The sequence below is a fragment of the Pleuronectes platessa genome, chromosome 22 (genome assembly GCF_947347685.1).
Source record: "Pleuronectes platessa chromosome 22, fPlePla1.1, whole genome shotgun sequence".
NCBI lineage: Eukaryota > Metazoa > Chordata > Actinopteri > Pleuronectiformes > Pleuronectidae > Pleuronectes > Pleuronectes platessa.
Window position 1 is genome coordinate 16,360,722 of NC_070647.1, and position 27,269 is coordinate 16,387,990.

Here is a 27,269-nt window from a genome sequence, read left to right on the forward strand (position 1 = left end):
TTTAGTTATTTCTGACGGACGACAAAACAAAAAACAACGTCTTACGCCATTTGAGTTATTTTTACATCTTTTTTCGATTTGCACGAATGACGAAAAACCATTTTTATTTTGTCTCCCATGTTTTTTTTTATTTTTTATTTATTACTTCTTGTACTTTGGTCAAAAACTAAGTGGTGAGCAAACAAATTTTCATTGTCAATAAAAAAACTGTCAGTGAACGAGGAGTCCATTCATTTAGTATTGTACAAACAGCAGCTGTAACTTCCTTCTATTTGTAAGTTGTTAATTTGCAAAGCCTATAATACAGCATAGTTTACATCATGATTCAGATTACATTAAAAAACAATTTGATTTCATTGTTAGAAGTAAAAACATGAACCCTGCAGCATGGAGTCGGCTTTGGTCAAATCAGGAAAGAAGGTAAAACCTGCGTGTGTCAGCTTAAGTTCATATTCATGGTCCCTGTGCAAAAGACGTGCACGTGCCTCCTCTCACGTTGAAACTGATCTGACATCAGTTTTTCTCTGTCGTCCCCTTTTTAAATGAATTCAGGCCCCACGAGGTCTCAGGGCTTTTTCCACCTGCTCCACGATGTCCTTGAAAACGTCCGGGTCCTCGATGGTCGGAGTGATCTGTGCAGAGGAAGTAGTAAGAGGCTAATTGGAAAAAAGGTAATGAAGCTATCACAACCTGCTAATTGGCACCAAATTAAAGTAATAACTGAACTATTAGGGAAGTCAATTATATTCGTGAATAGAATCTCTAAAGCTGCCTCCATGAAAACTCTCCTTTAAAACAAAACTACATTATACTTCATCAGCCCTGAGGTCTATTTAATAACAGCACATTCTGTTAATGCACCATCATCCCTCCTAATGAGCTTTACTCTGAGCAACTGTAAATATTTGCACAGGGGATAAAAAGTGAACTGTTCAAACACTATTACCACTTCCATCCTGCAGCACTGGGGCTGATGGGAATGAGGCTGAAGAGCTGTGTGTGTGTGTTACCTTGAAGGGTTTCCCGTTGACCAGGTTGGCCAGAGACGACCGGGGGATCTTGCCCGAGCGCGTCTTCGGCAAACTCCTCACAAAGAGAACTTTCCTGAAGGCGGCGACGGGTCCGATGTGGTCTCTGACCAGCGTCACCATCTGTTTGATGATCTCCTCCTCATTCTTCTGAACGCCTGAGACAAACACACACGTTATATCGTACTGTAGACGGACATGTTGCAGGAAGATACACAAATCAGTGCTGTGAGCTTCTCACCTTTCTTGAGCACACACAGGGCCAAGGGGACGTGACCCTTCAGAGCGTCCTCCAGAGCGACCACAGCACAGTCTCCCACCGCAGGGTGCTGCAGCACAGACTGCACAGACACAGGCACAGATATGACATCACCTCAAAGAAGCATTGACAGGGGGGGGGGGGATTTGTGTCTGTTCTCCTACCTCCTCCAACGCTCCGGCAGACAGCCTGTGACCTGCCACGTTGATGACATCATCCGACCGGGACATGATGTACAGGAAACCCTCGTCGTCCACGAAGCCTGCGTCCATGGTGTCATAATAACCCTGATGGAGAGAGAGAGGGAGAGAGGGAGCGAGAGAGAGGAAGGTGAGATAGGAGTTCTGCAATGAAAGGGTTTGAACACTAGAGGGCGACCTTTCACCACCTTGTATCACCACACGTTCTCCTTCAGTTTATATCCTGTAACTCGAGGAACTGTCTTTTATTTCTATGTGCAGGTTATTTAATGTGATAAACACTTTGTCAGTGAATGATTGACCGACTTACTGGGAACTTGGAGAAGTAGAGTTCTCTAAACAGACTCTGGTTCTGCCAGAGGGACAGGGCGGCACCGGGTGGAAGAGGAAGTCTGAAGGGAACAGGACAAAATCAATTCAGTTAATATCAATCTTGTATAAATTCTCACAGATTTAACTTGATGAAGCCGAAAGGTTGTGTGAAGATGGAGATTTAACTGTTTCACACACACACACACACACACAGACACACACACACACAGACACACAAACGAGAGCAAAGCCGCTCAGTTTTTTGTTTATCCAGGGACAAGTAATCCGCCCTCAGACTCTTGACTGAGAGGTTTCCATTTCCAGTGTGATCTGTAAACACGTCTCTGCACAGATTGATTTCACTACAAAAATTTCTGATGTTTATTTCCTGTTGGAGGAGGGTGATAGTAAAATATACACTCGAAATACAAAATGTCTTCTTTCATAAGCTGCTTTTTATTTCAGTCGTGCACAGGAACTAGACCTATAAACAAAAGCTCCACCTGCATCAATAAATGCCACAAAAATCAACATTTACTTTGCATTGAAAACACATGAACCTTAAAGTGGTGACACGAGTCGATATTACCTTTCGCCCCAAGCTTCCCTCACCCTTTGCAAATATTGAATATGACTTTCCCCCCCCCCCCCCCCCCCCGATCTTTGATTCAAAGCTTCATCAGACTTTAAGGGCGACGGGGAGGAAGAAGAGTAAGACAGCTGTGTCTACCTGTCGCTGTCCCTGGATGCATCCTACACAAGGATTCCCTAGAAAGCCCCCCCCCCTCCCCCGAGTCTGATACACAAATGAATTATTAGGATCAATGACTGAAAGGCGGAGGAGTTTAAATTTGATTAGTGTGCAGAAAGCTTCCTGTGTCACATTCTGAATGCGATTGCCGGTGACGGAGGAAAGGATGTTGAAGTCCTCCACTCAACTTACCTCACCACGATATTTCCCAGGGTTCTTGGCTTCACCTCCTGCATGTCATCATCGATCACCGTGACTGCAGGAAGGGGGGGGAGCACAGAGAGGTGGTGTTACTACACCCAGGAACACTGGAGGAGCGAATTTATTAAATCCTTTGCAGGGAATTACACAGAATCCTTTTTGATTTATGTGTACTCATCTTTAAATAGGGGATTTGAATACATTTAAAATGTGACTAGAATATGAAAATGTAGAAATACACATGCTGGATGTTTATAGGCAGGTTTTTTGTTTGGGTCTCACCATTGTAACCTGGAACAGGTTTTCCAGCCTGGCCTGCAGGTGGCGTGAGTGAGTTCCCCAGACCGATGCACGTGGAGGTGATGGCTGAGCCGGTTTCTGATGAGAGGGACACACACACAGAGGTTCAATGAAAACACACCAGGTGTTGGTGTCTATTGGACTCAATGGGACCATAATTTACAAAATGACCATCAAGCTGTGTTGAAGACTTGAAACTAGAGAAACTCCTGGAAAAGAAATTTACTGATGTTATTAATCAAGTGAGATGTCGAAGGATTTTCTCATTCTATAGAAACCTAACAGAGATTTGCTTAAATGTCGTCTGGACCCTGAATTTTAAGCCAAACAGATGAAATCGGAATCAGGGGTGTGAAACAATAACCCTGACACCACCTTACTGGTTTCTGATGTTTTCTTTACTGTACATGAACAGGAGCGTGTGAGGCACTGGGCTGAACTGTCACTGTGACGTTGTTAACCTTCTTCACACAGAACTGTGGCAGCTCCTATTGGCTCTCCACAGCTGCACCACCCGGCTGAGCTCCACCACAGCGAACACTCGCGCCACCCCGAAGAATAAATCACATTCTTGATCCGGCTCACTGAGCTTGATTACATCAGATATGACACAGCGGCAGACAGGCCCAGGATCAGCGTCTGTCTTCTGTGTTTGACTTGAGTTTTAAAAACACTGATGAAACGCTGCAGCTTCTCAGTCAGTGGGTGACCGTCAGTTTCTCAGCGTGAATAAAAGAGAGAGACTTAGTTAATCTACTCAGTTTTAGAGATGAAAGTGACTGTTAAATATTAAATTATCAGTGTTATCATAGTATGAGTGTTTTAATGTGATGAACGTGTACTGATACACAAACTGAAATCATTTTTATAGTTATTAATGATGTCTGGTTAAGGAATTTGTGTGATTTCCTCAAGCAATTTTCTTTCCTTATGATGTAAGTTATGTTCAGCACTCAATCAATCGTGCTACCAAAAATAAGAACCCTTTTAACAATGGAAACAGAAAACATAATCTCTAAAAATCATTTTTGTCTTTTTACTTGGTGCAAAACAAATATTAGGGTTATCATTTGCTGCGACACATCTAAAAGCCACATATTACAAACAGTCTTTTCTTCACCTCATATGCAAATGTGGCCCAATCAGATGATCTCTCAGGAGGAGCAGACAGCAGAGATGATGTCTGTGTCATGTTTGGTTCTCAGACTCCTGCAGCCGAGCTTCGTGGCATTTCGCCCGGTGAATATGCAGATTTATGCAGCGAGGTGCATGATAACAGATCATTTACTGCGCAGGGAGGAAGTTTTACAGTTTCCTGTCAGGTTCTCCTCTGAAATACGCCGACGGCGATGCACCTGATGAGTCTGGCATTGGCCAATTCTCTCCTGAGAGCACCGATGGCTAAAGACTCAAGTCAGCGGCAGCAGCAAAGCAAATGACAGCTCAGTTAACACCGTGATGTGCAAAAAGGAATTATCGACCATTATCGAACCTTCAGGGAAAGCTACAGCTTCACCGAGGTTTCATACCTGTCGGCTACAAAACAGAGGGACTGGACCCGGTGAGAGCCTGACCACCGAATAACAGAGGGACAAGGAGGAGACCCAATCCCTCAGACAAGTCCAGAACCAGTCAAACCACCTCGGGGCAACTTTAAACTGCAGCATGCTGGATGTGGTGTCAGATTGTCGGGAGAGGAGCATCAATCCACGAGATCCAAACAGAGAGAGTTCTTCGGGGGGTTCTTCAGAGAGATGTTGGAACTATGAGGTCAGCGAGGACTGAGACCAATGCATCTCTTGCTGAGTTACAAATTCTTTCAGCTGAAGTGGATTCAGAAGATGTCAGCTCTCTAGTGCTAATCAAACAAGTGCACAGAGCTCCAGAGCCGCTTCCAGCTCCAGCTCAGCGGGCTTCAAAGACCTGAGCTCAGGGGCGGGAGGCTGCTGTTGGTCCAGGAAAGGATTAAGTTAGCAAATAATGAGGACTAGATGGAGGGAGGAGGGCGGAGTGGAGTTTAACACATTACTCCACCACAGCAGCTTCTGAACCCTGTATGTCTAATTCATCAGTGGCAGGTTCTCTGCTCCCTGCAGGGTTCAAAGCCCTGTCATGCCTTCAGAGCGTTTAGTCCAACCTACCTGGTCAGAGTCAGGGCCAGGACAAAGTGATGACCCTGACTCTTCTCAGGTGTGGAGCAACGCACAACTCAAGGCAACACAACATTTACAGCTGTCATATAATCTGAATGGAACCGGAGCAAACAGGAATTTACCTGCTCTAATGTTTTGCAGATAGAACCACTTTCCTCCGACTGTCCATTGCTGAAATGCTCGGATCTTTATTTCTAAATAATAAGGGGCCTCTGCTCATAATTACAAATAAATAAATCAGATTTCACCAATGCAAAGATGCTGGAAACAATTCGTCCGGTTTATCCCAAACTCATCTTGAACTTTTCTGCTGATGCACACTTGTGTATTTGTCTCGAGGAAAATAAGTCTCATCACTAAAACCTGTTGTCCTCACATTTACATGAAAGATGGTGAGTTGAGGAGAAGGGAACTTCGTCTCCAGCAGCTGACTCAGAGGTTTACCAAGAAGCCTCAGCCCACACTGTGAAGGTATAATACATCATAACACAGCAGTTGTTGTCTATTTACATTCTCACACTGCTGCGGCCCAGAGAGAACAGATACAAGAATTATTAAAACATGTATTAAGACAACATGCAACAGTAGAAATATGACTGTTCACACACGCTTTGTGATTTACTCCACTCTACCCACAGCTGGAATAGACATGGTCCTTCCACTGCTTCCACAGGCAGACAGAACTGGCCGGGACAGGTGAGTGAACACTCCATCCCTCCCAGCTCTCTCTCTCTCTCTTACAGACACACACACACAGGAGTTGAGTGGTGCTCTATCTGCTTGTCGGACCGTTGATGTGAATCTTTTGCCGCACAAACACACACCTCGGTATCAGTCGTCTCCTCCTCCCACCCCCGTCGTCTCCTTTTGCTTTTTGCTCCGTCTTGTTCCCTCGCGCTCTCTTTTCCCGCTGCACACAAACAAATCAATCCTACTTCGACCTGTTGGAGATGGGCTTGACTGGTGGGGGGAGGGGGGGCGGGGGGGGGGGCGTTCTGGGTGGATTGAATGGGTCGGGAGCTGGGGTTGTTGGAGGTTGTGTTGGAATTGCAGGATGGGCGACACGCTGTCGTACTTTCAGCTGAGAAGGTTCCACTGACCGGCTACAAGTTACCTGATGGGAAAATCAAAGATGGCTCCTGGACCCTAAATCTATATATCTCCCTGTGCAGCTCCACTATTTCTTTAACAGATGTAATAACTGTCTTCTCCTCTCCACCTCCACTCTGTCTGTGGGATGAAGGTTCAGACCTGCAGAGGCAGGAGAGAGGAGCGCACTCAGAACTCAAGTGCATCCGAGCAAATACGCTGAAACACTAATTTACACATTTTAACTAGGAAGCAGCTTTCTAATAACTCAATCGTTCAGGATTTGAAGCCAACTATGATTGGTTTATAATTTTACTATAATTCCTTAAATTCAGCTTAAATTTCAGTATTTGCACTCTTCAGAAATTTGGGGATCCTGAGTAGAAAAACAGGATTTAGCTGCCGAAGGGAAAGTTTCCCTCAGAAAGAGAAAAAATATAAAAACTTATTGGAAACACAACTCTACCTGAATGCTAACGTTCAAACTATTTGCCAATTCTACGGTTACATCTTTCATATTTTATTTTCAATTCCAATGAACCAAAAACACAAGAGAAAGTGAGTTTCTGTCCAAATGTTTATGAATAAGAGTCAAAACTCTGAAGTCAGTTGATGTAGCGTTAGCAGGGAAGCTAATCTAGTGTGTAGCACAAACCAAACAACACTTGTCACTTAACGTGTCGGGTGCAGGAAACAACAAGCCTGTCAGAAAGAAGCTGTGGGGGGGGGCGGGGGGGGCGGGGGGGTGCTCTCTGTACATCACACGTATGCAAAGCAGTGCTCGCGGTTGCCGGGGCAACTCCGTCAGGTGCTAAACCAGGCGGTCGAGCGGAGGACGTCTGAAGAGACGGAGGAAGACGAGGAGGACGAGGAGGACGAGGACAGACAGAGAGGGAATCGATCACAAGCTGCTCGGCACGACTTTGACATATGAAGGTTTTATTTTTCATTTTTCGCTGTTTTCCTAAAAAACAAACGTTTCAGTTTCCCTCCCTTCAGACGAAACCCCCCAAAAATGCATCTGCCTCATTTTAAATGGTTGTGAAAACACCATGACATTTTGAAAAAGCAAATCATGAACAAGACGTTTGCAGAATACTGCAGCACATGCAGGTGAGAGAAGAGGAACCTGCACACGGCCCAGTACTTTCAATCAAACTTTATTAAGTTAAGGGGGACTGGTGACATGACTCAGAACAAATGAAAAGAAATGCATTCAGGTTTTTGTTTGGGGTTTTGTTGTTATTTTTGTGTTTTGCTGAGGGACCCAGAGATGTCAGCTTTTTTTTATAATTGTGTTTATTTAGTTTTGTGTCATTTATCGAATACTAAAAAGTAACACAATATCACACCCGTTATTTGTGATCGTCTCACGAGGCTCTCTACAATACTGTCCAGGGATTATATTTCTGATTCAGCCACAACGACATCACCGAGGCTCGGGCTCACAGCCGGCAATTTCACTTCATGATGAAGGTGTTGTGCGGTCGCAGCTGAGGTCACAGCAGCAAACACACACAACAAACCGCACAGGCTACTGTCATTACAGACCACTGCCACAAAGATGAAAACACACAACAATCATACACAAGGAGCCAGAAAGCCTCAACTCAAAGGACACAAAAACAGCCACAGACCTCGAGTACACAACAGAACATAGTCAACACACTTCAGGTTGTATCATTTGAACTTCAGTCACTACAGTTTCCCCCACTATGAAAGGAATAAACATGACACTGTTAACAACTATGGATTTAAAACTGTTTACAAAGAAGACACGTGATTTTTTTACACCATTTTAATGACCTACAGCAGTAATAAAATATACCTGTTCCCTTTTTTCCTTTTTATTATAATCATAAAAAAATGAATTCACCTTGTTGAGGGCGAGTTAAAAAGTTCCACTGCCTTTTAAGGTGAGTTTCAACAGAGACACTAACTTGTAAATATAAAATAATCTAAACAAAAACTAATTTATTAACTGTTTAATATTAATCAGGGGTGTCCCAAAAAATACCTTTCTGCCTAATTTCCTGTGCACCACATTCTGCACCACACTGGTTTTTCTGTTCTGCATCAACACTCGACTCAGACTCTGGTCTAATCGGTGTAACAGTGAAGAAGTCAATAAGCTGCCCACTGAGAAATGTCTGGTGAACAGATATCCTGCAGGTGCTGATACGTTTTTTATAAATTTAAATAAACACATGCAGAGGTAACATTCCCACCGAGCTCTTCGGTTTGGGTTTAATATTCCTGATTAACCCCGGCTCCTGCTCGTGCTGCTGTGTGAGCTCCTGGATGCTTCAGCTCTTTAAAGCCTCTGTTTCTCTTCAGTGAGGGGGAGGATGTAAAACTCCTCTTCACGGAGATGGTGAGAGTGTGACTGTTTCCCAAGTAGGAGGAGGAGGAGGAGGAGGTGTGGAGAAGGATCCTGTGCCAGAGCAGTATTTGGTGAAGGCCAGAGAGAGAGAGAGAGAGAGAGAGAGAGACCATCCATTCTATCATTTATCTGACAGGACAGATGCTTCGGGACGTCCACTTCTATCTTTTAAGGATAATTAAATTCTGTGTATGAAGACATCTGTTGTCTGTCGGAGGGAGTCGGAGAAACAAAGACACACACAGACACACACAGACACACAAATCTCTCCTAAAACACTGTTAGAGTCCATCCACCAGCGCTCCCACTGGTGAGCTGCCAAACCCTGCCAACTGGAAACACACATTTGTTGCCAGGCAACACCAGTGACATCAGCAACCTTCCTCACCCCCCCACACCCACTGCCAGTGGCTTAAAATAGCTCCCAGATTATTATCAGCCTTCAAAATGGCAGGCGTTTTCTCATATGCACGCAAAGGGGAGTTGTGAAGCTGGGCACCCGCTGGCTTCAGGTGGCACGTTCAGCACGCAGGTGTGTGTGTGTGGGTGTGTGTGTGTGAGTGTGTGTGAGGCTTATTGTGTGTAAAAGAGGAATAAACAAATGGTATCATGGGAGTGTAGGTAGAGGAGGAGAGAGGGAGCGGTGCCATATCTGGGTTGATGAGACAGGATGAATCAGCAGTAGTCTGAGGAGTGATGGAGTCGGCTGCACATGAGGATAACGAGCACACCGACCCCCCCCCCCCCCCCCCCCCCTATCAGAAAGCTAATCACGCCGGCAGCAGACCCGACGCTCCAGAATGAAAAACTCATCACCGGCTAAATTGGTCAAATTAGTCAAATTCTCCACCGCGAGCTCGTCGGCACAATAAAATATTTCCCGCAATCATTCGGCATTGATCGGAAAAAAGTGTGTGTTTGACAAATAAAACACCAACGTGTGGGATGAAGAAGAACTGAACCTGGATGGTGGTTCCATGGAAAACTCCCTGAGTTCCCAAGCTGCTGATAAGATTGTTTTTAAACTCATGAACCTGTGACATCTTCAACGTTTGACCTCACGTCTCCTGAACGGATCTCACCGAGCTCCGATCGGAAGGAGAGGCCGCCGCCGGCTCTTTTGTTTGAAACAACTGTTTCCGGATCAGCGGTTCTGCTCAGTTGGCTTCAAGGTAGCGGAAGCTTCCAGGGGACGGATGGGAAAGTGATGTGGAACCAAAGCCTGAGATGCTTATCAGGGGTGTGCTCCTGGAAATGAACCTTTTCCACTATGAAGGGAGGATGTCTTAAGAGGATGAATCTTTCAACAGGAGCTGGAAAAACTTTTAAATACTTAAAAATCTAATCCAGTGACAAATATTGTATTTCATTTAGTATTGATTTTCCCCAAGATTATTCCTCTTGCAGCGAATTTAAAGTAAACTGCATGTTTTCCAGCTTTCAGCAGCCGACCCTGGCTTGTGTGTGAAAGTCGAATGGAGCAGCAAGAACGTGTTTCAGAAAAAATAAATGGTCAAATAACCTTGAAGTAAGACTTTCATCTTCTCTGCACCTTTCTGCAATTTCTGTTGGATATTTCTACGTTTCTACTAAAACCCTCTTGAAGGTCACATCAAATTGAGCAACTGTAAACCACAGTTAAAAGTCATGAGTGGGGAAAAACACACACCAATACCATCAAAGATAAAAATTGTATATATTTCTATTTAATGTACTTGTTTTTACTTGTTTTTAATGATAATATAGCTTTTAAAATCTATGTTAAGGGTTCTTATTCTCAGCATTTTCATTTGTTTGTCATAACAGTAAATCGTGAAGCTCTTTTAACTCCACTAACCTGCATGAAAGGCTCTATACAAATAATGTTTGATCAACTGAATGACTCTAGATTTAGTACAAACCAGTCCAGGTATGTTGTTAACCTGGTTCTCTCCCACTAAAGGAACTCTAATTTTAAATGTTGGTCCTTCCTCTCCTCTCGAACTCCTCCCACTCCTCATCTAACATTCTGGGATAACACGCATGCAGCCTGAAAGATTAATGAGCAAATGCACTCGTCATTGATTTTGTTAAATTTCTATCCATATTGCATGTGACTGCAAAATGCAAAGCTCCGTTGTGGAAGTAGGACAAATCTATCATTGTGTATAGATGGAAAACCAAAACGTGGGAGAGAGAGAGTGACAGGTTTGAAGAATGACTTGCTCGGGAGCCGGACGCCTGAAGACACGAGCAAACTTTGTGTTTTAGGTGTTTGGACTATAATGAGACTCGCTGCTTCTCCCCGACACACATTCTGGATTAAACGACCCCTGAATGCTAAACTGCTTCTTCTTCCGTCGGAGGGGAAGATGAAGGAAGGGTTGTCAAGCCCCCCCCCACCCCCCCCGATGATGCTAAAAGTCCCTTGATCGATGTCCTGTCCCCCGAAAAGACGGTTGAACAGTAAACTGTGACGCTCGCAGCCGGGGGACTCGTGAACTGGAGACAGGCTGCAGGAGATTGAACACTTATCTTTTACAACGTTTGATATCTGGCTGCCGATATAACAATGTTGATCAATTTGAATAAACACAGCACTAGAGGATCATATGAGGTTTGAGGGAAACTGGAAAATAACTATGGTGCTCTTGTTTTTCCACTTTCTTTCAATTTCTTTACTGCTTAAGATAGAAATTACAAACTAACAATGTCTTAATGAGTATTTCCAACATGGCCGAGTAGTAAAGCGAGACTCCCTCAGACCCACAAAACCCTGAACACGTTTGGATTGTACTGCTGGCCACCAACTGCCAGTTATTGAGTTAGGCGGAGGGGGGGGAATGCAATGGGATTTAACACATCCAGACAGAAATCAAGAGGGCGCCCGAGGTTTTTCTCCAAACTCAATAAAAAAAATTATAAATAAATCCCAGATAGCCACAGAGTGTGAGAGAGACAAAGGAAGTGAGATCTAAACTATAATTAAATGTTTCTTCTCACATAGCTCTGAGGCTATAGGGAGGTTCAGGTTCAGAGCGGTGGGATGTTTCATACATAGAAAAGTGTAAACAAGTGCGTCACACAACAACAAAAGACCCACAAATGTCAGAATGTTGTTTGCCTGCTGGTGTGAACAGTGGGAAAACCCCCGAACAGAAGACCAGCATGTGTGTGTGTGTGTGTGTTTGAACCGAGATCAGAAGAAGTGAGAGAATCCAGCAGCGTTATTGCACTTTGACAAAATGATTGATTTTCACTTTATATTGGGCCTCTTGGTACGAACACACAACCCTGGACTGGACGTCCAACCAGCCAGGGATGTGTCTCCACTGGTAAACTTGCAAAACCATCACAGAGTAAACTACGATGGTACTTTGAGGAGAACATTCTTCTTAGGAAACAGCATTTAGAAACACCAGATCCAAGATTTCATTTAGGTCTGTCCCTAAATATGCCAAATTTCTGCATCAACATCCCAGAATTATTCTCTATTCTCTCATGAAAATGAAAAATAAAAATCCAGGGTACAGCCTCTGATCATCACCGAAATGTAATGGATTTTTTCTTGGGTCACACACTACCCCCCCACCCCCCCATTCAAATTCATAGGAACTGGTTGAGTAGCCTGGCAGAGGTAATCCCAGTGATGAGCCAGTACACGTCTCAAAAAGACCAATTTTAAAAGACACAAAAACATTCAGGTCTTTTTTTCAACTAAGCATTGTGTGCTCATTAAAATAATAACATAATTTGTGCCTGTAGCTCAGCAGAGAAAGCTAATTATGTTTTGGAGGAATTAATCGGTAGGCTCGGCTCAAATGGGAGAGACTGGTTGGCCAGTGGTGAGGTGGGGGGGGATTTCAATCTTGAAATTCAGACACAGCTCACAAGTGATAAGCCTGAGGCCGGATCAGCAGTTTTTAAACTACACACATAGTCCGAGTTGATAAATCACAATGTCAAAAATATCGATGCCCACATTGAGCTCTTCCCACTCCCACCGAGTCTGGGACCGACCAATCAGCCGAGAGGGCTAATCCGCGCTCCGATCAGACTGTACCAACCCCCAAGGTCGATGGATTTCAAACGGTCCAACACAGGCATTGATTTCCATATTTAACACAGATATGTCGTCTTGTCCGGCATCGATCCCACGGTGCTGAGGCAGGATATTAAAAACACAAAGAGACGTTCAATTGTGCTCTTTTGCCATCACTGGCACATTTATCATACTTCACTCGTTCTTGGGGGGAGGACAGCAATCAAACTGCGAGGGGGGGGCAAGGCATTAGCATGGTGGCTCTCTGCCTGGACTGGAGTCTCTAGTCCAACAGGCTAATTGGGTCTCACCCATTGAAGACTCATTAGAAACCAGAGTCTGAGAAACAATGCTGACAGAGCTGAGAAGCAGACATTCCAATTATGTTTTTTATCACCCAGCTCCACAACAGCAACTGTTTTGTAATAGTTTAATTGTGAGGAGAAGAGAAAAGGGAGTACACACACTTTCTGTAGAACTCCCCCCCGCCGCGTTATATACAACCGATGGACTGTGAGTTCATGAAAGTTAAAGAGCATGACCCAGGAAGTCTTTACACGCCGGGCCTCGGTGAGCGCGGCGTTAATCTAAAGTGCAGCGGGCCAACAGAGGTATCGAGATATTGACAATGTTAATGGGATTCTAAAGAGTCGACACAAGATAAAAATCCTTCAGCCCCACAAGTCATCAGCTGCGATAATGGAGTTTAACCGAGGGAAAGATGGATCCTCCCCCCTGACACTAAATGGCCCGTCCCACATCCTTCCCCCAAGTTTTTGTGGGAAATCTGTTTAGTTGTTTTACGGTAATCTCACAAACAAATCGACAGGGACCCATCATCACACAGTTAAACACTAAAGAAGGATTCTGTGGGGGGGAGCATCTTCGACTTCCACTGCTGAACAGATATACAACGAATCAAATCCACGTTGCTGTCCAGGAATGTGTCCATTTGAAGAACGGCTCTCTGGGAGTCTCCCCCCCCGTCTATGGCTGCATATGGACTCGTTCAATCATCGTTCTCCTTTTGTGACCTTTTCTACATCGGTAGATTTTTGGGCGCGTTCAAGTCAAAAGGTGAAAAAATGTCTTTTCCCCCGTGAGAAACCTCTAATGGTCTCAGCCATCTGCCCAGTCTGCATGTGGTTTGAAGGGATGACACGTAAACTCTGAGCGATGAGCAGTTTATACATCGAGGGGTTTGAAATTCAGACTGTTTGGTCTTTAACGTCATAATTACTCCAGGAGCTTTGTATCAAGGACCGAGCCCCGGGTCGAGGATACAAAATCATACAGGGGATTAATAAAAATAATAAACTGTGCCTCATAACAGCAGCAGGTTCGTGGGGAACAGGGACTTTCTGCAGTTATGCCTGTTCTCAAGGCTGAGGTGATGTCAGAGGGTTTATGAAGTACAACAAAGATCTCATCTATATTCTTCTCACGCCGACACGATGAAGACGAACAAGTCATAAAGATCAAGTTAAATTAAAGCATCATACACGGCGCACGCTGCTTGAGGTCCTTGAAGTTCCGTCTCAGGATCTATATCATAAGTTCTTAATCCCTGAGGTTTAAGGCTGAAGTATATCTCAACCCAGTAAACTGTATATAATTAAAACAGCAGCTTCAGGCGTAGACCACCAGTAACGTTTCAATGATAAAAGACAAACTGGACCCAGTGAGCATGTGTAGAGTAAACTGTCAATTTGTAGTTCATTCATAGTTTATATTAGTTACTTCTTGTCCAATTGCTTTCACTTGAAAAGGCAAAATGTACGAAATATATGTAATCAGGTAAAACAGGTGCTTACCAGTCTGCCACCAGTGGTCCAGGACTGGAACCCCAAAGTTCTTCTTCGCCCAGTCCAATGTCTCCACGTCACATCGCTCTCCGGCCAGGAACAGCGACCGCAAACTGCAACCACACAAAGCACAGATCTGTCAATCAAACTCATCCACTCGTCACAGGGAAGAGTCAAAATAGAATTTCAGTGACTTCATGAACTGGACTCTAAAATTATATCTAAATGAGAAAACCTGGATTTGGTGCAGATTGAATTCTGCTGCCCTAAAGATCTTTCAGTACTCTTACTCTAAATTTCATGGAAGAAAGGACTAAATTCGACTTCCTCCCCCCTCTCTTCTGAAACTCACTTCTTCCTCATTTTAAATGCATTTCGTGTAGGATATTCTTTTCAAGTCTCACAGCAATAAACAGTCTCGGCATGACTCTTTGTTCCCCCGGGAGAATCCTGTCCTCTACGTGGCCTCTGAGTCAATATTGATGAGACCCTGAAACGCTGGGTGCCTGGAGAGAAAGGATTCCAGCAAGGACATCTGAATATGTCAAACTCTTGCTGGCTCTTCCTTGTTTGAGCTTTAGTTTCCTCCCAGTGCCTGGCTTCATGAAACCCTCCCCTCCGTGCCCTACAAGTGACCCTGAACACTGCAGTCTCCATCTTCAGCCCCCCCCCATTCCTCTCTCACATCACTCCCTTCCAAAAAACTCCCTCTGATGGCTGCCCATGGCTGCTCATACCTAATTCAAAACACTGCTGGTGGCTCGCTACAAGGCGGTGAGAGGAACCGTGTCACCCTGTGAGTCCAGGCCGCGGTGCAGCTATAGATACTCCTCCGATCAGCAGGGTTCTCCCCTCAAGTGACTGCTGGCCATCACTCATCGGCTCTAACTCCCCGACCTTCCAACTCCAATCAAACTCTGAGTCACATCCCATCTTTTGAAAAAGGGCAAGACAAAATGTCATCACGCCCTCGTCCATCCCCTGCTCCCTCCCGGGAATAATATCCCTGACTCTTCTTCAAGCACTTCTCTCAAACTGGATTAGCTTGAAAGGCTCTGAGATAGTTTATCTTTGCTTTCTGTAAAACTGTGATGGTTTTATTTTAGTTTAGTTATTGATTATCTGACAAATAATACCAGCTTGTAGTCGATCAGACTCTATTAAATATGGACCATAATGAAGCCTCTTTGATTGGCTGATCATATTGGACTATATGAGTCTTATGTAGACTTAAGATTTGCATTAATAGTTTAATTGAAGTTTTATAAGTGTTTTTACTTATTATGGTTAAAGTGGAAAATATCTACCTTCAAATATATTTTTTTGTCATAAGGGTTTTATACAAACAACTTAAGAATCATTCAAAATTCATTTTTTACATGTACTGATATATCTGTACCTGAAATTTCTAATCCCCCAACATCGGCCCCAGAAATCCACATCATCTCTTTCTACTCCTGATTTACAATCTACCTCAATTCATCCGTCTGATATTCTGTCCTTGAGAACTCGGCACCATAACAAACAGAATAATAAAAAAAAAGGTTGACTCATTCTCCCGGCAGTGACCTCATGTTCCCACTAATCCCCATTTCACTGCAGCCATCATCCCTCCAGTTAGTCAAGGACGATACGGATTCTCTGTGGTATTCAGGGTTGTTTTTTTTTCATGGAGGAGTTCAGTGGAAGTATTTACTGTGAGATTTACTGTGACCTCAGAAATAGAAGTGGAAGGGACCGTGGGTTTGGCCGCCGCCCAAAGCTCCGGGACTCTCAGGCAAACACCGAGTCAGAAGCAGTTAGTGTAAACATCCGTGTTCTGTTTTCAGGAGGTAGAAACTCTTGATAAGGCTCAACCTTCCCTTTTCTGAAATCACTCTCAAGCATCAAGGACATACATCAAAAAGGTATAAAAACATATAAAACATATAAAAAAAACTTCAGTAGGGGTGATGGCAGTGTATTATAAAATCTCAGCAATTTGTTTTCCAACTTCCCTCCGACTCAGAAACAGCATCAAGGCCAGAAGTGTGTAGGAGGGTCAGAGGGAAGCAAAGAGACAAAGACTCAACCAGCAAATATTCCACCTGTTAGGTTCCTGGTGTCCACTAGGGGTTAATGGTGAAGGTAAAGGACAACGATGGCAAATTTACTCATTAAATAACTTATGCTTAGCTTAAAAACAATTTAAGAAAGAGTTTTAATCACAGATATATTCCAAATTTCTAACACTGTCCTTTCTGGGGCCAAATAAAAAACCACAGGGCCTCACTTATCTCCACGCTACGACCTTGAAGTCGGCTGATAAAGAGAAAAACACACAACTCTTAGCAGGTGAGGTCATCCCTGTGATGGCCTTCTGTCCCATTGTTAACACCCTTCAGGATTGTGTCAGGTCAGTGTGGCAAAGTTGATGAGCAAAGGGGGAACGGAGCTGAAGTTGTGTGGGAGGGATATTTTCTCCACGGATGGATTTGTTCTCAATTGGAGAATACGAGAGATGTTCCAGATAACAACATCAGAAACGCCTCTGGTTCCAGGGCAGGCATTGGAAACAGTTTTCTCCTGTTTATAGAGAATACGCTGATCTATTCCCATGAGTTTATTTCACTGGCCTCGACTATCAAAGGACAATCAAAGCACTTTGTCACTTCCTTATGAGTGAGGCTCTAACCAGTATATACTTACTCCTGACACATTCCCTGCCCCTTTGTCGCGCCACATTTATGCAGAGCGCCGCTGCCATCACAGGTTCAGACAGCCCTGCTGCAGCCAGACTGTCAGTGTGGCTTCCACAGAGTTCTACGGCTCACGCACACCGATAAGGGATCCAGGGCTGTTACAGTGGAGTGGGCCTTCGAGGGAGTGAACCTCTCACAGTGTCAATAAAACCCGAGTCGGGCGTTTTGAGCTGCTTCAGATTTGATTGTTGGATGTTGCTCCAGCGTGAAATCATGTGTTTGATAGTTTTCATTAGGATTTTTTACTACTTCTATCAGGACGGTTAATTAAAAAAGCAGCGTGATTACTACTGACCTACATTTCTGTGTGTGTGACATCACAGAGGAAACAGGATCGAAACCTTTTAGAGGTGGAGGAATATGTTGTGTTGCAGAGATATCGTCTGGAGTCGAGCTAAACAACCTCTTGGGACTCGTCCTCTACTCCTTCTACATCTTCCCTCTGCCTCTTTATCATTGTCAGTCTTACAGTAACATACGAAAATCACATAGCAAGTTACATAATCAGACAGCAAGGTGATCCCCCCGTGTGAATGTAGGTTTTTGACAAGAGGTAACCTTTAAATCCCATTAAAACATCACAGATTCTGAGTTTTCTTTGAAAGGTCTGACCAGACACCGAACCTCCCATGTGCTCAAATCAAACCGTGTGTCACCGCTGCCTTTGTGCGGCTGTCTCTGCATCGCGGTGATATGTTTTGCTCGGCGCCAGAAGAAGGGAAAAGCAGTAATCCTTCACAAAGCTGCCTCCTCCAAGGGGAAAAGACACATTAAGAAAACAAGTAAGCACACAGGGAAACAGCGTGACGTTCACATGACTGATCCTGGCAGATTCCAAACCGAGAGGAGAGATGTCTTCAATGTTTGAGGCAAAGATATCGTAGAAAATAATCTTAGGGCGGCGAGAACAGCATCGAACACTTCAAACCAAGCGAAGATCGTAAAATTCTGCACACAATGCCAGAGTTGCTGAATGATTCACCGGGGCCACAGGTCATCCACACTCAGGATTGCTTTATGATTGTATGCTCAGAGGCATTTTCAGACTGCTGAACAGAATGAAAGTGGAGGATTGACACAACAACCCCCTCGGGTCCAGGTCTCCTCAGTGTTCTCCACAGAACCATTTACAAGTCTGATAATCTCAGTTTGTGTTCGAGTCAGCCGGGCCGAACAAATACCACGAATGATGTTTATTCTTTAAAGTGAGATACAAGCGACCTGTTTGCGTTAACAGGGAGACCAGAGCAGCCGTGGAGGCCGGTTCACAGAGTGAGATTTAATACAGAAGGACTGTTATCCATCCCGATTAACACCCGAGAGGCTCGAGCTGAGGGTTCTGACTGTGAGCAGTGGAGGTGTGAGAGGGCTGAGCCTCAGCAGATGGCTGGAAACTAACCAGAGGCTGAACTCGGCACAAACCACCAGCAGCCGTGAGACACTCCGGCACAGTAAAGCCAGGAAAGACGGGCTAAACTCACAAATTGGCATTTAAAGGTTTAGGTCTTCATGAAGTTTCCTCGAGTAGTTTCTTACACATTTTGTTTCCGTGTCAGGTGTTGCTATCTACCTGGTCAGGGGGTATTTCTTCCCAGTTTCCGCTTGTGGGTCTTGCTGGCGAATGGCTCGGATGGCGGTGGGTGCTGTGAACATGGAGGAGGCTCGGTGCTCCGACAGCACACGGAAGAACGCTCCAGGGTCTGGAGTCCCAACAGGTTTACCCTGTAAACAGACGGGCATGTGAATCGTACAACAGATTATCTACACAGTGAACAGCGCACACACACACAGATTGTCGTGGAAGCTGAAAACCCTCACAGGAAGATTTCCACAAGGCTCTGTGATACAAATTCACTTCAGCCGTCATTTAGAAACCATGAATATTCACGGAGGAGCTGCTGAAACAGGACAGGCCCAGTTGGAAGGCTGCTTCCCAGAACAGATGGTTCCAAGGAAATCCACAGAGTAGAAAACACAGTGTAGCACTAGAGGAGTGTTGTCTGTCTCGAGGAAAAGATAAAGACAAAAGACGCCTGGAGGCAAAAACCTCCAACAGCAATATCCTCTGTGTTACTTGCATTCGAGTAGCCTGTCTCCTCACAGCGAGAAGACGAGTGCAGATGAATGAGAATGAGCAGCAGTGAGTTCCAGCTGCTGTGGGTAAATATTCTTGTCTATGTATATCAGACAGAAAACCAAATATTGTCAGCGTCAGGTAGACATGACTGCTAAAGGATATCCATGAGGAGCATGGAAGGAGTCAAACATCGACTTAAAGAAGAGAGGTTCATTTTCCAGCTGTTCCCTCTCAGCTGCAGGTGAGACATCAAGATCTACAGACTTTGTTATATGCTGATAACCCTCCACACGAACTGTGCCTCACTAAATGATGCAAAACCCAAAGCTGCATAACCTGTAATAATCCGATGCATTAATATCGAGTAGCTGTTCAAAACACAGTCATGCAGAAAAAGCTCAGTTTGTTCTTTTCTTGTTTAAATGAGTCTGCAGCTCTACTGCATAGGGCTGAAATGAAGATTGTGTATTTTGGCTTTGTTTCAGTGGAACAGGAGGAAGTGGGGACGCTCCGTGCATGTTTATTTACATTCCATGGCTCATTTGAATTGAAACATTAAAATCTTCCACCACATGGATCGTTTCTGCAGGCTGGGTTTTATTTGTTATCACCAGTGTGCAGGTAAAACCACTGTAATTACTCAAGAAGAAGGGACTGGAACAGAAACGGCTGGAGACTGGACCACAGCGGCCAGAGTTAAACATGGAAACAGGGTCAAGCGGTTCACATCTTAAACCCGAGTCCCAGTCCACATGAACTGGAGTCATTAACCAAATATGGAAGTGTTCAGCGTGCAGACACACAACCTGACTCATGCAGCTCGGTGAGTCGACAAACTCCAGTTTCCCAGCACATTTCTGGGATGTGTTGTTGTTGTTGAAGCTCTTTTTTGAAAGACAGTAAATCTTGTTGACAGGAACAAACCTCGTAGAGAATTGTGCTGTTCCCGTGGAGCAGGGGGCCGTAGCAGATGTATGAATGGCCGACCACCCAGCCCAGATCTGAGGCTGCCCACCAAACCTACAAGTGGTGAAGAAAAGGAGACAGGAGACAGGAGACAGGAGACAGGAGACAGGAGACAGGAGACAGGAGAGAGAAATGAATCCACTAGTCCTCATGCATTCGCCCTCCGCCTAACCCTAACCCAATTCTAAAGATTTAAACATGCACGGCTGCAGTTAATGTAAAAGAAAATCAAATGTGTTGTGTAGACGATAGATGTTGATATAAACATCACAGGGTGATTAAATCTTCTTAAGAGTGGAGAACAATCTCCCGGCTGACTGCTCCCTCCTTGTTTCTCCTGCACAGCGTTAACTCAGCAGGAGGAGGACGATGCTTTGTTGTCTTACGTCTCCAGGACTGAGTCCATAAATATTTGACATGGTCCATTTCAGCATCACAGCGTAGCCGGCGGTGTCTCTCACCACGCCCTGTGGGAGGAGAAGAGGAAACACCAGGCGGGTGACAGGCGTTTAGTTTAATATCAATCTAAATATCAACACAACACTTTGCTGTACAGACGGAGATTGTTTTCAAGTGAATTCCTCTCAAACCAATTACAGCATTTTATTAGTTGATGGCACTGCACATATACAGAGCTGTTTTTAGAGATCCAGTTTCCCTACAGGCGTCACAGAGGAAGTCACAGATGCTCAAACAGAAATAAAAGCTGACACAAGCTGCACTGTAAAGCTCAGGGAAGCAGCCGGCAGGTGGATGTTTGATGTCATCTGTTGACCAAAGACTAAAATGATGCCGTTTCAAAAAGGAGCCTCGGTTTATCTCCATCTACAAACCGCCTCCGGGCAGCGGCCTCCTGCGTGAGCTCCGGCTCCCGCTGTGGGAAAGCTCCATCTTATTTATGTCATGTTGATGGCGTTTGGATTGAGACTGGATTGTTGTGCAGAGTCAAAGAGCAGATGATGAATCACGGGAACAGAAAACTGACGGCACTTAGACAAACAGCGGCCGACAGAAACTCCTATAACTCATGATAAAATGTTTTACACGGTGTCTGTAAGTCAGTGCACGAGGCTGATGATTTACATTTCTCCACCGCTGCTGCTGTAACAACCAGTACCTTTGGTGTCCCGGTGGTCCCGGAGGTATAGAGGACGTACAGTGGGTGGTTGGACGGGAGGGGAACGCAGTCGTGTGGCCGAGCCGTGGCCATCTCCTCGTCCCAGTCGAGGTTCAGCTCCGGACTCACTGATACTTTCTCCTGAAAGCACAAGGAAACAAGGAGGATATGACGCGTTTGCATTCTAATCAGTGAACAGCTTCAAGGTTCGGTGTTGAAGGTCGTGTTTATTATTATCCCACCAGGGGATTTCTTCTCGTTTGCAAAGAGGGTTGACGTATAGAGAGAATACAGGAAGGACAGGGTTAACAGTGAATCACGGAACTGGTGGATGAAAAGGAAATTTATGGCAAGAACGAATATGCAGAGAGACTTTGAGGGTAATCACTTCATCTATTCTTTGGGAATGGGAATACAAAAAGTATAAAACTGCAAGTATTTCAATAAATGTTAAGGAAGAACACCAATTAATTATCTCCGCATAGAAAACAATAAGCTACGAGTAAGTATAACGTATGAATAAATTAAATATAATCAACTGTCAGAAATAATGAGATTTAAATAAAAATAAATAATCACAAAGATAGCATAATATTATTAGCTCTGCATGTGGTCCATGACCTTTTATTTCAGCTGTCAGGGAAATTCTTTCTCCAACGTGTATAGATGTTAATTTTATACAATTATATAATATTTATGCAATAGACTTAGTGTTGAATATCTTTCCCGGCTCCCGTCTGTCATCACAGTCTCTTGTACCGACCGCGGTCACGGGTTTAAGACCCTAACATTTTTCTGTCTCTTGTCAAATCTCCGTGAAACCTCTTTGATACTTCATTTCTCTAACGTGAAGAAAAAAAGTCTCTGGTTCTCAGAAAAAACGAGCTCAAAACATTTGACATCATTCGGTGTCACGCTCGGTTTCTCCAGGCAGAGGACAGACATCCCATAAAACCTCAGGCTCTCGGAAACGCATCCTTGTTTATCCACTGAAGCCGAGCCAGGGTAAAAAACTTGGCTGCTTCCACGAGGCTTTCATGTCGAAGGCTGTGTTCCACAAAACCCACAACCTCCTGCTCGCTGAATGTGGGATGTGATAAAGCAGCTGCAGCCACCGTGTTTCACATGATCTTAAAAGGAGGGACGGGGGGGGGTTTCCACTAAATTTCCTGTGAAAACAATTTCACAGTTTTACTCTACAACGGCCCTGTGACTCGTCCAAAACACAATGTCCTGATAACACTGGAGAGATTGAGTGGCAGCTCACTGGGACGTCGCCCATTCGTCTCCGAGCTGACGTCATGAAGTTCGCTTGAGGACACTGCCCCCCCCACCCCCCCCACCCCCCCCCCACACACACCACCTGTCCCTGCACCCACTCATAGCACAAAGCCAGACACTACAGGTTAATGGCATAATTAATAAAGAAACTAATTTATCCACAATGGCCAGAAAATGAATGAAACTGCAACACAATTATTTCCTTGACCTCGAAACTCCGCTGCACCTCTTTTTATTAATCAAGCTGATTCTGGCTTGTTGTCACCATATTAATGCCTTTTTGTGTACTTTGTAATTACACCACAAAGACTTCTTATTAGTTGTGTAAACGAGGCTGCCCAAGAAACCTCAACCCCTCAGCTGTGCACACTCCAGGTTCATTCTTCACTCTCGTCTCATTCTATTAAACCAGCTATGCATCATTTGATCATGTGGTTCTGAGGCAGGGTTTCTACTATGATACCTTTTATTCACATTTGGCCAATTCCAGGTCGATCATCCTTCAAAATCCACTGTTTAAGATTCAATTGAATGAATAAATGCAACTCTTCACCCTCTCTTCTCATCTCACCATGTTGGGCCTGTTGTAGATGAGAACCTTGGAGGGCTTGTGAGAGCTCAGCTCCAGGGCCTTCTCCACCAGGGGGATGTACTCCACTCTCCTGCCGGGCTCAATGCCAAACGAGGACGTGACAATCATCTTGGGCTGAAAAACACGAGAGATCAAGAGAGAACGTGAGTGAGATCAAATAAATGTCAACAACTCATTTCTTTAGAGCTATATTCAGAAAAGAGCCATCCACTCGTGATACTTGGAAAATGTGTTTTGCTGCATTTAAAAAAAAAAGGGTATTAGTGGTATTAGCCTGTCGCAGCACTGCAGAGTCAAGTCAAGTGCAGTTCACTTAAGCCTATTTAACATGCATGTGATATTCCAAACACACTAACAGGATTAACTCTCACCTGAGGTGCTTCCTAGAGGGTAAATAGCATTTTCTATAACTTTTTAGAATTGAAAGTTTGAGGCACATACATTCACAAGCCCCAGCATTGAAGGAGATGTGATGCACACAGGTTGACTTTTTGCCATAGTGGCTATTTAGGGCCATTACAATGTCTAATGTAGTGCTGAGTGTGGACCATTCATGAAAAAAACAACAGGTCGAACACTTAGATTCAGTAAACTGGGTGCAACAACTTGAAACCATTGTATTTCTTCAGAATAATATTTGTATAAACACATCACTGGGAGTTCACCATCGTCAGACACCTGGCACTGGGATCCGGTTGAAGTGTGTGGTTCTGAACGGAGGAGGCGAGCCAAGAGCTCTCCACAGTGAATGATTCATTATGAGCTCAACAAAACAAAGACGCCTCCGGCACCTCTTGTTTTCAGGGAGATCTTTTTTTTTACTAACATTACTAACGGTGCCAGGCAATACTTGAATTGGAAAATTATAAGTTGCGGCAGCGTTATTGGTCTGTTAAATATCAAACAGCCGGGTTGTACTGGGGAGTGACAGTTAATAAAAGATTATATAGTTTTATCCGAGTGCAACAAAACGATAAAGCTCAACCACAGTCGTGATAGCGTGTCCTCACCTTGGCGTGATTGATGCGGACGGAGAGCTCCTTGGAGGCGAAGCCGCCGAAGATGAGGCTGTGGGGGGCACCGATCCGTGCACAGGCCAGCATGGTGAACATGGCCTGGGGCACCATGGGCATGTAGATGACCACCAGGTCTCCTTTGCGAACCCCATTCTTCGCCAGGACTCCTGCTAACCTGGACACCTGGATTAAGAAGGAGGAGAGACAATGAAGGGTACTAAGCATCAACTTTAGACTATATATACTTAAATGTAATTTCAATACTTTTCCATGGCTGCTATAATCAACAAACCAGCTAATCAAAGGATGTAAAAAATATACTTTTTCTATGGGTTTTGAGCAGGATTTTTTTTAGGTTATATGGTTAGAAAAATAACTATGAAAATGTAGTGACAGAATGTGAATAATGAAAAGGTCTCCACATCGTAAGTTAAATTAAATGAGGTGTCGTTTGGCTTCGGGTTAAAGGCCGACAAAAAGCTGGGGCGACACCATTTCTCATTTAAAACACATTCAATTATAGTGCATGCCACCGAGCGCTGATTGAACTGGAGCGTCTGCCCTAATGTCAATAAAGTTAATTATAACCCTCTCCCACTTATTATGTTGCAGGCCGGGTCAATCCAGCTGCCACGGCAGGAAACCAGCAGAGGAACTCGGCCAAGAAACTCAGCCGGAGGAAATACGAAATAAAGATAAATCCAGCCTTAGACCAAACGAGTCCACGCAGCTCTTTGTACTTTCAAGTTCTACATCCTTCTACTGTCTACCTGGTCCTGAAGCTCCCTGAAGGTGATGATCTGTTTGGTTCCGGTCACCGGGCTGTCGTAGATGATGGCCGGCTGCTCGCCGCGGCCGCTCTCCACATGCCGGTCCACAGCGTTGTAGCACACGTTCAACTTCCCACCGACAAACCTGACCGGGACAAAACATGATCACTGTCACCACTGATCAACAATCATGAATTCCATTTCATTTCATGTTTTTCATTTATCGACTCACAAAATACTACAAATGAGGCAAAGTTAGCTGTGTAAGCACATTTTTATCTTTTGTCCCAAATCACTTTTTACAAGGCCACCTAAAATAAAATAACCTCTTATTTAAGTACTAATATCTATGGATAATACATGTGCATTATACATACTATACATACTAACTGTACCACAAACACATGATTAAACATTACATCCAATAAAAACAAGTAAATAACCCATGATTAAAATACACAATACAAACTAAACAATACTGTACAACACTTAAACCACCTTTGCAATGAACATAATATATCATATATCCTATGATGTCCAAATACTGGAGGGAAATCGATTCCAGTGAAGACAGATATCTTTACCAGCAGCCACACAACAGATCAATGCACCTGACGAGGCCTCGGCTGAACCACTCCTGCTGCTGCCGTGCATATGGATGATGAGCAGCAGGCAGGTGGAGCAGATGGTGTTTCTGGAGCCGGAGACACACGATGGTCTGTGACTTTCATTTCAATATGTCTGCAGCACAAACATCCGGGCGGCTCTGGCTCTTTCTTTAACGTGCTATGAAGTGCAACCCTTCAAAACTCAATCACCACAAAACAGAGGGAGTTTTCATTTTTCCCAGCCGGTGCAGGAGGGACGTGTGTGCAATAATAAATCAAACAAAAAGTAATAAAACAAAAAAAGACAATAACCCTTGAAAACAATTCAGTTTCTCTCAACAAAGAGCTTTGAGAGAAAACTACTGATCCACTCACAAACATGTAGAGAAACTCAGACATCTTCACTGACTCTTCTACTAATCAATAAGTGAAGTATAATAATTTAACCTGTTACGATAATGACAAACAAAAAATGGCCGGCAGGCGGGACGTAATCTTTCCTCTTCAGGTGTCTATTGAACAAATCACTGAAATTATTAAATAACATTATTTATCATATGGTATCATGATATATTATATTATATTATATCATGTAATATTGTGTTGTATTCTACTCTATTCCATTATATATTATTTTATATTATAATCAATTATATTTCATTCTATTCCATCATATTATATTATATGATATTATGTCATATTATATTATACTGTGTTATATTATTTGTTAATAGAAACATGTGATAGTTTTTTCAATTCATTTTCTTAACTATAGGTAAATGTAGATTTACAAAAGGCCTGGATGTTTTCCAGGTATTCTGTACTTTACAGACAGGCAGTGGTGAAGACTCCTCGAGGGGCTTCTTCAGCTCTCATGTAAATAAAACACTTCCTGGTTTCCAGTGTCCTCTGGATGAGCTGATGCCTTTTTGTTGAAGTGATTTATTATTAAATCTCTGTCCCTTCAGGGGCTGTCACTCATTAGGAAAGTGCACGAGAGTCTTGCGTAACTTTCCTCGAAGTTAGGAGGAGTTCAAGGTCCGTGGCATTGTGGGAAATGTAGGCTTTTGTGTCTCTTAAGAATTCCCGTGGCAGTAAAAGCCACATATCACCTTCAGAATAAATGACACTCGGACACACGTGTCACCTGCTGCACTGGAACCTACCAGTCTGGGAACACTGGGTCCTCGGCGTGCAGGGTTCGAGTCCACGGCTCGAACCAGTGGATGTCCTGTCCCACCTCAGCCCAGTAGCTCTCGGGCTGGTCCCTGGCTGAGGCGAAGGTCTGGCGGTACGCAGCGTCCGACGCGTAGCTCCTGCACACACGTTGATGTTGTTGTTGTTGTTGTTGTTGTTGTGCAGCTGCAGCCACAACCCACGGGTTCCTCCTGCACGGCACCGGAGCGCACCGACCCAGCCGCAGGAGGTGCCCCACGTGCCGGTGCATGATCGCTGCTGTTGTGGTGGTTTGGTGTGAGAAGGTGGAAGTTTCACACCGAGTCCCACGTTCCTCTTCCGGGGGGGGTGGAGAGACAGCCCGAAGCCTTATCAATAGCCCTCCTCAAGGAACGCGAACTATGAACTGGATGTGTTTGGTGC

At 44.3% G+C, this 27,269-nt stretch overlaps 1 protein-coding gene across 1 annotated transcript; it reads right to left on the reverse strand.

Annotated features, from left to right (window-relative positions):
* acss3 (acyl-CoA synthetase short chain family member 3) lies at positions 1–27,269 on the reverse strand. Its single transcript, XM_053415385.1, has 16 exons — positions 26,837–27,269; positions 25,063–25,207; positions 24,287–24,475; positions 23,256–23,390; positions 21,404–21,544; positions 20,673–20,753; positions 20,245–20,340; positions 18,814–18,965; positions 14,512–14,615; positions 3,034–3,129; positions 2,743–2,806; positions 1,798–1,879; positions 1,452–1,574; positions 1,270–1,369; positions 1,011–1,186; positions 1–632 (listed from the first exon to the last, which is right to left on the reverse strand). The coding sequence occupies exons 1-16, from the start codon at positions 27,115–27,117 to the stop codon at positions 549–551; spliced, it is 2,049 nt and encodes a 682-aa protein (XP_053271360.1). The 5' UTR covers positions 27,118–27,269; the 3' UTR covers positions 1–548.

Bases quoted from the DNA above. Each gene is read 5' to 3' on its own strand.
- acss3 (XM_053415385.1), bottom strand. From the start codon at position 27,117: ATGCACCGGCACGTGGGGCACCTCCTGCGGCTGGGTCGGTGCGCTCCG. The intron at 3,130-14,511 runs GTAAGCACCTGT...CCCTCTCATCAG, and splicing joins GGACCACTGGTGGCAGACTG to AAACCGGCTCAGCCATCACC. The intron at 2,807-3,033 runs GTGAGACCCAAA...CCCTTCCTGCAG, and splicing joins ACCTGTTCCAGGTTACAATG to TCACGGTGATCGATGATGAC.